The 15,465-nt window shown below is 40.6% G+C and overlaps 1 protein-coding gene across 4 annotated transcripts in view; it reads right to left on the bottom strand.

The window, feature by feature from the left end:
• XRCC5 (X-ray repair cross complementing 5) overlaps positions 1–15,465 on the bottom strand; it is an 84,283-nt gene that overhangs the window by 47,918 nt on the left and 20,900 nt on the right. For all 4 annotated transcript variants that reach the window (XM_025278223.3, XM_006076459.4, XM_006076460.4 and 1 more), the window contains exons 10-13: positions 12,717–12,779; positions 7,501–7,638; positions 6,337–6,427; positions 2,191–2,324 (exon numbers count right to left, since the gene is read on the bottom strand). In XM_025278223.3, the coding sequence (XP_025134008.3) occupies positions 2,191–2,324; positions 6,337–6,427; positions 7,501–7,638; positions 12,717–12,779 (426 nt within the window). The remainder of the gene's footprint in view (positions 1–2,190; positions 2,325–6,336; positions 6,428–7,500; positions 7,639–12,716; positions 12,780–15,465) is intronic.

The raw sequence follows: 15,465 nt of genomic DNA, 5'->3' as shown, positions 1-15,465 counted from the left end.
GGTTCAGTCGTGTCCAACTCTGTGCGACTCCATAGACGGAAGCCCACCAGGCTCCCCAGTCCCTGGGATTCTCCAGGCAAGAACACTGGAGTGGGTTACCATTTCCTTCTCCAATGCATGAAAGTGAAAAGTGAAAGGGAAGTAGCTCAGTCGTGTCCGACTCTTAGTGACCCCATGGACTGCAGCCTACCAGGCTCCTCCATCCATGGGATTTTCCAGGCAAGAGTACTGAAGTGGGGTGCCATTGCCTTCATACACTAGGAGTACCCAATGTTTGTTGTATAAAAAGTGAATTCAATTTATAAATACCCCAGTAATGATACTTCTTTATACAGATAAGCCATATTAAAAACTCACCCCCACAAAAGAAAACAAAGTTAGTAGGTTGTAAAAATCAAAGTTGCCAGTTCTTAAAGCTTTAAAAGATAACAATGCCTGCATTTATGGCTTGCATCTGGTCAGTACCCACCCTTGATAAATCTACCAAGTATTAGAAGTTTCTATTTTTCACCGTGACCTGTTTTTGCAAGCTTTCCATACCGACTAATCTGTTCCTCCCTTCTCTGTCAAGTGGCAATGGCCATTTGTCAAGAACAGCAGGTCTTGAAGTCCACTTGTCAAAGACAGCAAAGGAATTTATACAAGTAATTTATACTTGATTATACTTAGAATACAAAAGTACTTACTGAGTCAGATCTTGACCTGTTAAGCTTCACAGTACTGATTTTAAACAAAAGACTTTTTTAAAGGAAGTTTAAAGGAAACCACGTAGTATCAAAAAACTAGGCAGCTTCTTTTGAGTAGAAGAGCCCATAAAATCATAACAGGCCCTAACATGGACTTGAGTTAGTTAAGGATGCTTTGAGAAATGAGTCAAAGGCGCAATCAGTGGACCCCCAATATGAAGCCTCCATTCCCACCTCCTTGCCTCTCCCCACCTGTCCTAAGAGTAGGCCCTCCACTCCCCTTCGGGGAAAAGTCTGCCTAGAGAAGCTGCTGGTGACTTTTCACACCTCTGTGGGTTCAGAGATGCCTATGTCCTGCTGTCACCAGGTTATTCCAGGACCGGGACCAACCTTCATCAGTGGTCCATCCCTCCCCTTCCATCGTATAAGTCAGCTCCCTTATCAAGTTCCCTGCTGCTGCTGCTGCTAAGTCGCTTCAGTCGTGTCCAACTCTGTGCAACCCCATAGACGGTAGCCTACCAGGCTCCTCTGTCCCTGGGATTCTCCAGGCAAGAACACTGGAGTGGGTTGCCATTTCCTTCTCCAATGCATGAAAGTGAAAAGTGAAAGTGAAGTCGCTCAGTCGTGCCCGACTCTTAGTGACCCCATGGACTGCAGCCTACCAGGCTCCTCCGTCCATGGGATTTTCCAGGCAAGAGTACTGGAGTGGGGTGCCACTGCCTTCTCCGATCAAGTTCCCAGTTTCCTTTAATTCAATCTCCATCTTCTAATTCCCTTGGACCAAGATTCAGAAATTTAAATTTTTCTTTAGTTACTGTTTAATAAGTTCATACTATAACCTCTCTATCTGACTTCTAACACTTCTCCTCAGTCATGTCTGACTCTTTGCGACCCCATGGACTGTAGCCTACCAGGTTCCTCCATCCATGGGATTTTCCCGGCAAGAATACTGGAGCGGGTTGCCATTTCCTTCTCCAAGAGATCTTCCCGACCCAGGGATTGAACCCAGGTCTCCCGCATTGCAGGCAGACGCTTTACCATCTGAGCTACCAGGGAAGTCAAGGTTATATACTACACAGTCCCTAAAAAATCCCCTACTATTTGAATATTAAAAAACAATGAAAAGTCTCATTCACATAAAACATAGGAGGAAACTGTTAAAATATATATATATATACTTATATATATATAAATAAATATATTTATATATATAACAGAAGAATCTGCTTTTTATTTTGCCCTCCTATTTAAGACACAAAACCAAAAATCTAGCCTTCTCTCAGAAAAAAATATTTAGGAATATCAGAAATTTACTTCTTTCTTTCTAAAAATTCAGAGTATTTTTTTAATCGCTTTTCAGTAGGAAGAGAAAGGTGTTAATCTTTCATTAAACAGAGCAACTGAGCTCTTGATTTGACTTGGACCAGCCAATTGCCCTAACTTTTCACTCTGCTCTCTTTCATCTAAAAAAAAGTCTGTGATTGGTTCATCTTTCCTCTCTCACCTGAAACAGTCTCTGGAATTGAGGATTTGGGATTTTGCTGGTTGGAAATAAGTCTTCAATGCTGCCCTCCTCTTCATCTTTCTGCACCAAGCTCATGGAGTCAATCAAAGCATCAACAGCACTCAACTGTGCCTCTAACACAAGGATGAACAAAGCAGCAAAAAGAAACAATGATTAGTTCCATTAGTCTCCCAAACAAATGCCTTCCATTCATAGATGTTCACAGCAACATTGGCAGGATAGACAGTCCTGGCCCTGCCAAAAGCATTTTCCAGTTACGTAAGTCATTTAACCTTAGCCTCAGTTTTCTTATTGGCAAAGAGAGCTATTTAGAATAGCTGTTCTCTTAGGTACTTCCAAGGTCTACTAATTGATGAACTTCTGACAACGGGTTATCTTATCAAAAGTGCTCTAGAGGAATGCACCAGTCAAAACCCACCTTCCATATGGTAATTCAAAATATTGGGTATTTGTGGAAAAAGTGAAGTGTCAGTCACTCAGTTGTGTCTGACTCTTTGAGATCCAATGAACTGTAGCCCACCAGGCCTCTCTGCCCATGGAATTCTCTAGACAAGAATACTACAGTGCCAGTTCCTTCTCCAGGGGATCGTCCCCACTCAGGGATTGAGCCCAGGGCTCCTGCACTGCAGCAAGACTCCTTACTGTCTGAGCCACCAGGGAAGCCCTTGAGTTGACATTAAAAAAACTAGTAACTGGCAAAGGAGAAAAACATTCCTTTGGTAACGAAACATCAGCTTTATAAGGATTTAACATAACCTGCATTGGAGTATACCAACTTAACAGGAAGACGTCACTGGACCAGAGGGAGTGGATTCTTTTACAAGCTCTCAAGGCAGATAGAGTTCTTTCCTTTTACAAATCTCATGGCATTAATCACATAGACTTGCATGCATATCTATTTTTAATTGAAGTAGAATTGATCTACAACATTTCATTAGCTCCAGGTGTATAATGTAGTGATTCAGTATTTCTAAACATTACAAAATCACCAACATAATAAATCTAGTTACCATCTGTCACCATGCAAAGTTATTACAATATGATTGACTATATTCTAGTAGTCCTGTATGGATGTGAGGGTTGGACCATAAAGAAAGCTGAGCACCGAAGAATTGATGGTTTTGAACTGTGGTGTTGGAGAAGACTCTTCAGAGTCCCTTGGACTGCAAGGAGATCCAACCGGTCAATCCTAAAGGAAATCAGTCCTGAATATTCATTGGAAGGATTGATGCTGAAGCTGAAGCTCCAATACTTTGGCCACCTGATGTGAAGAACTGACTCACTGGAAAAGACCCTGATGCTTGACTGATTGAAGGCAAGAGGAGAAGGGGATGACAGAGGACGAGATGGTTGGACGGCAACACCAACTCGATGGACATGAGTTTGAACAAGCTCGAGGAGTTGGTGATGAACACGGAAACCTGGCATGCTGCAGTCCATGGGGTTGCAAAGAGTCGGACACAACTGAGTGACTGAACTGACTGACTATATTTGCAATGTAAAAAGTGTTTTATCCCTGTGACTTATTTCATAACTAAAGGTTTTTACCTCTGATCACTCTTACCTATTACACTCATCCTCTTATTCTACTTCCCTCTAGCAACCCCCAGTTTGTTCTCTGTATCTGAGTCTGTTTCTGTTTTGTTTGCTCATTTGTTTTTTAGATTCCACATTTAAGTGAAATCATACCGTATTTCTCTTTCTCTGACTTATTTCACCTGGAATAATACTGGGTTGGCCAGTAAGTTTGTTCAGGTTTTTCCATAAAATGTAACCAAAAAACCCACCCAATACCTTCTAGGTTCATCCATGCTGCAAATGGCAAGATATAGTTATTTTTTATAGATGAGTAATACTCCACTCTGTGTGTGTGTGTGTGTGTGTATCACATCTTCTTTGTTCATTCACTGACTGATGGACATTTAAGTTGCTCCCATATCTTGGCTGCAGTAAATAATGCAGCAATGAACATAGGCATACATATATCTTTCTGAGTTAGTGTTTATGTTTTCTGTGGGAAAATATTCAGAATCAGAAGTGCTGGATAGTATGGTAAAAATTTAATTTTTTGAGAAATTTTCATACTGTTTTCCATAGAAGCGGCACCAATTTACATTCTAACAACAGTGCCCTGGGTTTCCCTTTCCTCCACATCCTCACAAGCATGTTATTTGTTGTCATTTTGATGATAGTTATTCTGACAGATGTGGTTCTAACTTGCATTTCCCTGATGATTAGTGATGTCAAGCATCTTTTCATGTGTCTGCAGGCCATTCATATGTATGTCTTCTTTGGAAAAATGTCCTGCATACATGTCTTACCCCACTCCAGGCAAATTCTAAGGATCTTTGAGAACAGAAACTTGGTGTCCTCTTCTTTACGTCGGTCAGATACCAGATAGAAAGCAAGCTCTTCCCAGTAAAAATCTACAAAGTCAATAAAAATGGCACAGCCCAAAGCAACTCTCCCCAAAATGCTTCTACCTAAACTACCACAAGGAACTTTCATTCTGCTGATTCATATGGCAGTTCAGCTGTTAAAAAGCTGAAGTGCTATTCTGGGATCATTCACAGCCACTAGGCAAAAAGGCGGAAAAGAGTATGCAGCTCCTTAAAGTTTATTATACTTCTGTTCTTCATCTTTCAAACATCCCTTTCAGACAGCTACTACAAAAGGAATGAGCATACAGACATTTATCATGAGACATTTCTGTTCCATTTTTTCACTTTCTAACGGAGGCTTCAGGCACCATCTCATACTGACGACTGCAGGGTCCACTCGGCAGTAAGAAGGAGGTGGAAACTGTGTGGGTGAATATTCAGTGATTTCCATCTGCTACTCCAGGCTAGTATCAGGCCAGACCACGCTGGCATCACACACCCTTACATAAATGTTGACTTGGGAAATATGTCAAACAGCTTTAATGATCTATTTTTCCAATGGAGCAAATGCAAACAAAAGTGTCAACTCACAGGAAATAAATCAACGGATTGAAAAATAATGTTTTAGATCCTGAGTGATTTGTATCTATTAGGTTCTCTCTCAACAAAGTTCTCTTTTTTAAATGTTCTTCTCATTTAAAGTTTGGAATTATCAAGAGGAAAAGACGGAATATTATAATACACTGGCATCTTCTACACATTCAAGTCCATGCCTGACTCCACATGGCGGATTTGATTATTGGCTCTTCTCCTACACCCTGCTCCCAACATACAGAGAGCACCCAGTTCTGAACTCACCTCACAGCTCCCTCATCCTACACCAAGGCAGATTTAAAGCTGTCAACTAAAACATCTATTCATCATTCTGTGTTCTTTTTGGTATGTTCTCTATTTCAGCCCACTATTAAATCTATGATAATTGTCTTAAACTGTGAGATTTACGGAAGACAGGATCTATGTGTGTGAGAATCACTGTGTATAGCATCCTGACATCTGCAGCCAGATGCTTAATAAAGGCCTCTTCTCATTAAGCTCCCAGTAACTCCTGGCAATAAAGAGCAACAGGACTTGGACTGAAAATGTGAACTAGGAAGAAAGGGCAAAGAGAAAAGTATGGTTAAAGTTACATCATATTTTATGTAGGACACTAGTCAAAGTTTGATACCATGTGTGAATTCACTGCACTGAAGGACAAACCCTTTGCTCATAATTAGAGAATGTACATCCATTTCCATTAAACTGCTCCCTAGATACAACCTCTAAGTCAGAAGGGGGATGCTGGAGAATGTTTGGAGCAAACCTATCCCTACTACTGGGGAAAAAAATCACCTTTCATCATTACTGTATACCGCTGTGATTGGAAACCAACTACAGTTGACTCTTGAGCAACATGGGTTTGAATTGCTCAGATCCACTTACATGTGGATTACAAGTAAATATGTACATTTCTATACAATCTGAGATTGGTTGAATCCACAGATACAGATCTGTGAATACTGAGGGCCCTGTAGAGTTATACATGGATTTTCAACTGGGGGAGTAGTGCCCCAAACCTCTTCAGTGTGCAAGGGTCAACTATAATCCCACCCTGTGAAATCCTAGCCCTCAAACACGACTAAAGACAGGTGGTTTCCCCCAGTCTGCGTTTAGAGCAAATCAGTGAGCAAAATGGAAATAAACTCACCTGTGGGAGTGCATTTCCTATTATTTTTCAAGGATGGAAACATGTACTGGCGCAAATCTTCCATGAAAGGCAGCTGTATGTACACTAAACACTAATGAGAAACAGCGGAGATAAAAACAGAGACAACTGAATTAATGGAAAAATTTAAAGCTGATCCCAAATGCTATGAAAATGGCTCAACAGAAGGATTTTAAAAATTAGACGGCAAAAGTACAGGACATGGAGAGCGGCGTGTTCTGATCTCTGCTATGAGCCGCTGCTGTTTCAGTCGTGTCTGACTCCTGCGACCCCATGGACTGTAGCCCGCCAGGCTCCTCTGTCCATGGGGTTTCCCAGGCAAGAATACTGGAGTGGGTAGCCACTTCCTTCTCCAGGGCACCTTCCTGACCCAGGGACTGAATTCGTGGCTCCTGCTTGGCAGGTGGTTTCTTTACCACTGAGTCACCTGGGAAGCCCTGTGATTAGCTGTACAGAACTCCAAACAGTACAAAAATAGTAAATATAAAAGAAATGCTCAAAGAAAGACTATCAAATATCTACAAAACGCATGACTAACACAACAGATGAGAAGAGTCAAGGTGACTGGCAGGCTGACGTGGAAGTCAGGATACCTGCCTTCTCTTCCATTTCTGCCACAGTGAGTTCTCTGAGACACAGGAAATGGCAAGGAATCCAGATCTGTATTTTCAACAGGACAGCCCTAAAAAATGTAAATTCAGCAGGATCACAAGAAAATCACACCCTCAGCCGTTATCCATAGTAAAGACTATTGTAAAAAGGGAAGTAATCTGTATTCCCTTGAGGTTCTGAGACATCAGAAGGATGAGAATGGAGAGGAAGTCACTGGATTGGGCAAACGGTAAGTCATAGTCAACCTTTACTAGTTGTTTTATTAGGAAGCTCCTTGTACACTGTTGTAATTTATGTTCTTTCACTGCAACTGAAAGTGTGATTCCCAGACCAGCAGTCTCAGCATTAGGTGGGAGTGGGTGAGAAATGCAGAATTTCAGGCAACCCCCCTCCCCAGAGCTACAGAATCAGAATGTGCATTTTAACCAGATCCCCTCAGTACCTCCCATGCACATGAACAGTTGAAAAACACTGTTTAGAATAAAGCAACTGAAGGGAAAAAATTAATATGAATAAATGACTTGCAGGTTCTACCTCATATGCGTCCTTGATCAAAGGAAAAGCCACGCCAACTTGAGGATTAGCTCTTTCGTTGTAAACATATCGAACCACGGCCACCATGTCTAATTCATCCAAAGCATGAATCAGGGAGGAGAGGGCAACTGCTGCCGCCTAGTAAGAGAGATGTTTGTGTTAGTATGTGTCCAACATGTGAGGATTTTCACAGCACAACTGAATACTTGTAAGATTGCTATCCACTTTCTCCCTGTTTCGGATATTAAATACCCCTCTATCCACTTGAAGGCTACACTGCATTTGATCACATTTACTGTAGCTCTTTGGGAACTTTGTTATATGCTCTTTTTCCTTCAACTTTCCTCCTCCTCTGAATTTATACCTAACTCTAAACAAAATTTTTCTTTGCCCTCTCTCCATAAATTACTATCTGTAACCTTCTTTTCCTTCATCTTTAAATTTCATGAAATAATCTTCTTGTTTCACCACTTAGAACACAATTATTCTTCAATCTAAACCAGCTACGTAGCCATTTCCTTCCTGAAACTACTCTCAAGTGCCCTGTGATCTCCAAGTTGCCAAACTCTTAGTTTCCATTCTATCTGTTTGACCTTTCAGTAGCATCTGACCATCCCTCTTTCTCTACACTTTCTCCTTCTTTGGCTTCAGAAGTAACACTCTCCTCTGGTTATTCTACCTTTGTGGACCACTATTCCCCCAGCTCTTCTTGTCTTCCAATCTTGAAATTCTGCTCTTGGCCTTTCTCTCCTCCTCTCAAAGAACTCTACTTTGGTGACAATTTCTTTCATCCAGTCCCATGAGCTGATGAATCAAAAATCTGTATATTCAGCTTTAAAACTCCTAAGATCTAGACTTACACAGCCTACTAGTTGGTAGATAACTTGTACAGTTATACCTCAGGTATTTCAAACTGTCCATGACCAAAACTAACTTTAGTATCACTCCCCTCTTCTCCACCTGTACTCCCTTCCTTCTACAAACATCACTTCCAAATGAGAAGTCCGAAAGTTGTTGATAAGGCCTGCCTACTGTCCTTCAACTTCAAGTGTTCATCAAGCTCTACAAATTCTACTTTTATGCCATTTTTCACATTCTATCTGCCCTGTTCCATCATGGTGTCCCCTGTTCTGAGAGCTGACTATGTCACTCTCTTCCATAAAAACCTCCACAGGTACCTCTTTCTCAGCCTTGGTAGAGCAGATCATTATTCACAGGCAAGTCTTGTGCTTTCCTGCCCCAGTAGCTTTTTCCATGTACAATTTCTCCTCACTGGAATGCTCTCCCCAAAACTCTCTCCCAAGCTTCTCAAGCTTGGGCTCTCAAGCTTCGAACCCATCCTCAAGAATCAGCAAACTGACAAGCAGTCCATTTCAGATCTGCTTTACTAAGCCCTCCCTCCTCTCCCTAACCTCTCAAACACTTTGTATTTTTCTCAGAGGCCACAGCTAACTTCCATCAATGTTAGCTATGCATATTCCCATCTCCTCCACAAAAAAACCGATGATATCAACATCTTGCCATCAAAATCCTCTACAGATGTCATGATAGAATGATTACCTTTTCAGTTCAAGGAGTATTAACTTAGTGCCTACTCTTGGCTAAGTAATGTCTTCAGTTCAGTCGCTCAGTCATGTCCGACTCTTTGCGACCCCATGGACTGCAGCATACCAGGCCTCCCTGTCTATCGCCAAGTGTACCAAGCACAGAATGTATATATTCTAACAAGTCCCATACAAGAGACCATATCAGCACAGTGGGAAACTAAAAAAGAGATTACTTCCAATGTATCTGCAAGTTTTTATTTGGATGTCTTTGATAGAACCAACTGGGATATTTAAAGAAGGAAGGATGGGGTCCCGAGCGTCTGCTCTCACACAACACTACACTTGTGGGAAACTCAACTAAGGCTCCATTTCCTCTCCTTTCTCCTCCACTTCTCTTCCACACAGTGAAAACCAGGGCCTAAGTGTAGATTCTCTGTAAAAAAAAAATGCTAATAACCGAAGAAAATATTCTTAAAAAGGAATATATTCATAGATTCCTAGAATATTTGAGTTGAAAACAAAAGTATTCATCTAGTTTGGCAACCCACATGATGAAGGACTTGCCTTCCCCACATCTGACTGATGGAGACTCTGCTTAGAAACTTACAGGAATGGGGACTGGACCATCTCACAAGGAACCAATCCATATGGAGACAGTAATCCTTGTTGATAAAATAATTCTTCATTGTGAACAAAACGACCACTTGTTGGTTCCAATTTACCCCCTGGCAGGAAGCAGAGTCTAGCTCCTGCTTCATATGATAACCCGCTAAGTATCTGAAGAAGGCTATCACATCCCTCATCCCTCCTACCTCCCTGCTACCTACACAAGTATTCTCCATGTTATCTTTTACTGAAAATTTCCATGACAATTTCTTTCTTCCTCAGCTTATCTCATTAAGCTCCAACTAGTTAATATTATTCTTTGAGTATGACATCAAGAACTGACACCACAGAGTAGCCCTCTGCCATTAGTAGAATAATTTTTTTTTTCTTGAGTGACACAAAGTGACCCTGTGATCTATAGGTTCCGTATAAGGCTGGATGTGAACTATACAAGCCACAAGGCTGCCCTGACCTGAGCTAGCAAGTCTAGACAATGACATGTGCTAACATGGCTTTGTGACGTGACTTTTCTTACTCATACCCAGCAATCACACGAAGTGATCAAAATTTTCTCTGGGTAAAAGCACATTAAGCTGGAGTTAAAACTTTGGCAGAAGTTAAAAATGCAGTTGTGTTGACAACATATACTAGAACTGCATGATTCCCAAAAGGATTTGATTCAGGAGAAATCCATGAAGTAGGAGTTTCAAATTTGAGAAGTCGCATACACCTACTGTGCATTAACAAATCCAACACTGAGTGGAAGCCAAGCATTTTCTTCTCTTAATTTTACTGTTCTAATGGATATTGGCATATCCATTCACTAAATCAGCAGCCAGCTACCTTTCAGAGGTGAGGGTAAAAGGGGGCACTAGATCCCTAACACCACCACCCAAACAAGCCTTCTGCATCCCGTTTACCAGTTCCAAATATAAATAACTTCTGGAACTTGGAGACCTGTTTAAGTAGTCTGAAACAGACACAGGATGGTAAGCTTCCAGTTAACATTAAAATTTCCAAGCGAGTTCAGACTTGAAGACTGCATAGGAAATATTTGTAGAGAGGGCAGGTGTGCACATAGGATGCAACAGTCATGGGTTGTTAGTCAGACAGAAACCAGCCTGAAAACACAATCTCTTAGGATGTAGAAGAGAATGAAAAGAAAGGGGCAAAGAGAATAAGACCGATTTCTCAACGATGGAAGCTATCCAGTGAGTAAGTGGATCTTCAGGATGCTTTGTTGCTGTTGTTCAGTCGCTCAGTTGTTTCCGACTCTTTGCAACCCCATGGACTGCAGCATGCCAGGCTTTCCTGTCCTTCACCAACTCCTGGAGCTTGCTCAAACTCATGTCCATTAAGCCAGTGATGCCATCCAACCATATCATTCTCTGTCATCCCATTCCCCTCCTGCCTTCAATCTTTCCCAGCATCAGGGTCTTTTCCCAAAGAGTCAATTCTTCACACCAGGTGGCCAAAGTACTGGGGCTTCAGCTTCAGCATCAGTCCTTCCAATGAATATTCAGGATTGATTTCCTTTAGGATTGATCGGTTTGATCTCCTTGCAGTCCAAGGGACTCTCAAGAGTCTTCTCCAACACCACAGTTCAAAAGCATCAATTCTTCGGCGCTCGGCTTTCTTTATAGTCCAACTCTCACATCCATATATGACCACTGGAAAAACCATAGCCTTGACTAGACAGACCTTTGTTAGCAAAGTAATGTCTCTGCTTTTTAATATGTTGTCTAGGTTGGTCATAGCTTTTCTTCCAAGGAGCAAGTGTCTTTTAATTTCATGACTGCTGTCACCTTCTGCAGTGATTTTGGAGCCCAAGAAAAATAAAGTCTGTCACTGTTTCCATTGTTTCCCCATCTATTTGCCATGAAGTGATGGGACTGAATGCCATGATTTTAGCTTTTTGAATATTGAGTTTTAAGCCACCTTTTTTACTCTCCTCTTTCACTTTCATCAAGAGGCCCCTCAGTTCCTTTTTCGCTTTTGCCATAAGGGTGGTGTCATCTGCATATCTGATGTTATTATTGATATTTCTCCCTGTAATCTTGATTTCAGTTTGTGCTTCATCTAGCCTGGCATTTCTATGATGTACTCTGCATATAAGTCAAATAAGCAGGGTGACAATATACAGCCTTGATGCACTCCTTTCCCAATTTTTAACCAGTCCATTGTTCCATGTCCAGTTCTAACTGTTGCTTCTTGATTTGCATACAGGTTTCTCAGGAGGCAGGTAAGGTGGTATGGGTTTCCCAAGTCTTTAAGAATTTTCCAGTTTGTTTCCACACAATCAGAGGCTTTAGCATCATCAGTAAAGCAGAAATAGATGCTTTTCTGGAATTCTGTTGCTTCTTCTATGATCCACCGGATGTGGGCAATTTGATCTCTGCTTCCTCTGCCTTTTCTAAATCCAGCTTGAATATCTGGAAGTTCTCGGTTCATGAACTGTTGAAGCCTAGCTTGAAAAATTTTAAACATTACTTTGCTAGCAAATGAAATAAGTGTACTTTGGCAGTTTGAACATTCTTGGCATTGCCCTTCTTTGGGACTGGAATGAAAACTGACTTTTTCCAGTCCCGTGGCCACTACTGAGTTTTCCAAATTTGCTGGCATACTGAGTGCAGCCCTTTCACAGCATCATCTTTTAGGATTTGAAATAGCTCAGCTGGAATTTCATTACCTCCAGTTCAGTTCAAGCTTTGTTCAGTTCAAGCCAGCACTGAATGTTCTGCTTATGAAAATGAAAATATTAACCTAATGCCACACTTCCTGAACCTGTGACCATGAGATCCCCAAATTAAATGTATTTTCTCGAACGTTTTCGTTTTTAATATTCACCTGATCTCCAATTGCAGGTCTATGTTCTCAGGCCTTGTGCTCATGCTACGACAAATTCATTTATCACTTCTCCTTTTTCAAAGCTAAAAGTCAGTGAATTTCCCCACTGCTGTTGCAAGAATTAATGTTATTTTAAACTATAAAAGCCCCAAACAACTCACTTAAAATGACAATTCAATTCTGTGGCCCTGCCTCAAAGACCTACTGTCAACTCACCTCATCATCTTTTGCTGCAAAGACCTTTAGAACTTGATTTCCCATAAAATACTTCATGTGGACCTACATGAGGAAGTGAGGAAAAGAACTGGTTTAGATCCAAAGTAAGGAACATATGAAACCATAATGTCACGTTATTAAGAAATTCTATTCAAAATGCTCTTGCTGAAAAACATTCACAGGCACTAGAAACAACTTACTACTTGAGGTTCAAATAAATTAAACACAATAAATGTAAAGTCAGATGAGTAAGATTTAGCATAGATCAGATCATGAAGTCTCATAAGCAAAGTGGTTTGGACTTCATCCTAAGAGCAATGACAAAGCACTGATGAATTGCAAGAGACTAGAGTACCATTTGTCCTTTAAATTACTTAACCAGCAGAGCATCAGAGTCAAAGACAGACTAGAAAATGAATACGAAGAGTTCCTGATATTATAACCACCTGCATCTATCAACCAAGATCAACATCTCTTTGATCTATGTCATCTTGAGCCCAGAGTTTCTAAGAAGGTACCATAAGAAAAGTAATGCTTCTTAAATATTTTTTCTGCACTCCCACCTCTAATGCTGAGAAATTGTGAGCACTTTCACAGTAACAGCAGTTCAAGAAAACTGAGTCTCAAAGGTGCGGAGGTGAGGCCCATATAATCCAAATACCCTCCATCTTCACATCCATTCCCCATCTGAAAACCATTATTTGAATAAATATGGGAATAATTTTATATTTTCAGTCTGCTACATTTGTATAGATTATTTGCCCTTTTATTAGAATCTGTAATAGTTGATTGATTCAAGAACAGTTAATGATACCTTTTCCTAAGGCACCTAAATGACTTCTCAAAGGACAGTCAGGGAAATTTGGGGGAATTTCTGGCTAAATTCTTATCCATCCTATAATTAGATACCAAGAACACTGACAACTTGGAAGAAGACAAAGTGAAAAGTCTCCTGAAAATTTAAGAGTAATTCACAATTCAAAAAAAAAAAAAAAAAAAAGTCCATTTTATATAATGAAAAGTTTCACACTAATTCAATCTAGAAATATTAGTGTCCCTCAGTTTAAGGGAATCTGGAAAACTATGTGATCTTATTTATTTAAAGCTAATTACTAGTCTGTTAGAAGGTACATATGTACACTTTACCTTAGTTGCTATGGAAAAACCTTCTTAAGATGCTGTGTATGCATTTGTTAACACAATACACAAAAGCAAGTATATAAAAGCTGCTGCTGCTGCTGCTAAGTTGCTTCAGTCATGTCCGACTCTGTGCGACCCCACAGACGGCAGCCCACCAGGCTCCCCCGTCCCTGGGGTTCTCCAGGCAAGAACACTGGAGTGGGTTGCCATTTCCTTCTCCAATGCATGAAAGTGAAAAGTGAAAGTGAAGTCGCTCAGTCGTGTCCAATTCTTAGCGACCCCATGGACTGCAGCCTACCAGGCTCCTCTGTCTGTGGGATTTTCCAGCCAAGAGTGCTGGAGTGGGGTGCCATTGCCTTCTCTGATATAAAAGCTAGACTATTCAAAAATGAGCCTGTCTACTGGTGCACAGATCACAGCTGACTAATGGCATAGCTTTAGAGTCAGAGAGACCTTGTTCAAAACCCATCTCTACCACCTTCGAACTGGGTCACCTTGGGCCTATTATCTAACAGCTCTGAACCTCAATTTCCTAATATATAAAGTACGTATCATGCACCTACCTAAGAGGGTTGTCCAACCAGTCCATCCTAAAGGAAATCAGTCCTGAATATTTATTGGAAGGACTGTTGTTGAAGCTGAAACTCTAATACTTTGGTCACCTGATGCGAAGAACTGACTCATTGGAAAAGACCCTGATGCTGGGAAAGATTGAAGGTGGGAGGAGAAGGGGATGACAGAGGATGAGATGGCTGGATAGCATCACCAACTCAATGGACATGAGTTTGAGTAAACGCTGGGAGTTGGTGATGGACAGGGAGGCCTGGTGTGCTGCAGTCCATGGGGTTGCAAAGAGTTGGATACGACTGAGTGACTGAACTGAACTGAAGAGGGTTATAATAAGAATTAAATGGGAATTTATATAAAATGCTTAGTATACTGACTAATATTGTAATCAGTAAATGGTAGCTATTATGACTATTTCTATTGTATCTGATACTGTACTTAAGATAAAAATAACTTAGAGCTTAACATCAAAAAAAGTTGATTTAGAAAATACTTCATGACTTAAAACTTCAGTTTAAGTGAATAAAAATCTCTTTAAATGGAATATGTACTTTTTCAGCTCACTCTTTCTTGCTTCATCATTTAACTAAATGGGCCCCCACACCCACTGTGACACAGATAATTTAAGTTTTTTGAGTCCTGAATTACAGTTGTAGCGGTTTTAGATAGGCAATTCTTTTCTGCCTATCTGGAATTAGTTCCCAAGAGGCCAGTTTCTACAAGCAGGTCTGAATGGAGGCTCTGTTTCACATGACTCAAAAGCACTGACTTTAATAAACATAAATTTTAAGTTTAATCACTCCTCCCAAAGTAAATAATTTTAAAGAAAAGTATGTTGATTGTAATTTGTTAGAGACTCTCAACTTTCAAAAAGTATTTAATCTCACCATTAAAACTGTATTGACTTTAAGTAAATAGTCTCAATTTTTGGCTTATGAATCTTAAAAATGCACCTAACAGTTTGAGCATATCATGAAACACATTCTCCCCAACTTCACTGAATTATTCTAACACTGACTTACACAAGGACCACATGCTAGAG

This window comes from Bubalus bubalis, chromosome 2 (assembly GCF_019923935.1).
Source record: "Bubalus bubalis isolate 160015118507 breed Murrah chromosome 2, NDDB_SH_1, whole genome shotgun sequence".
Lineage (NCBI taxonomy): Eukaryota > Metazoa > Chordata > Mammalia > Artiodactyla > Bovidae > Bubalus > Bubalus bubalis.
The sequence above is the reverse complement of the archived record's forward strand: the minus strand, read 5'-3'. Positions and strand labels throughout refer to the sequence as shown.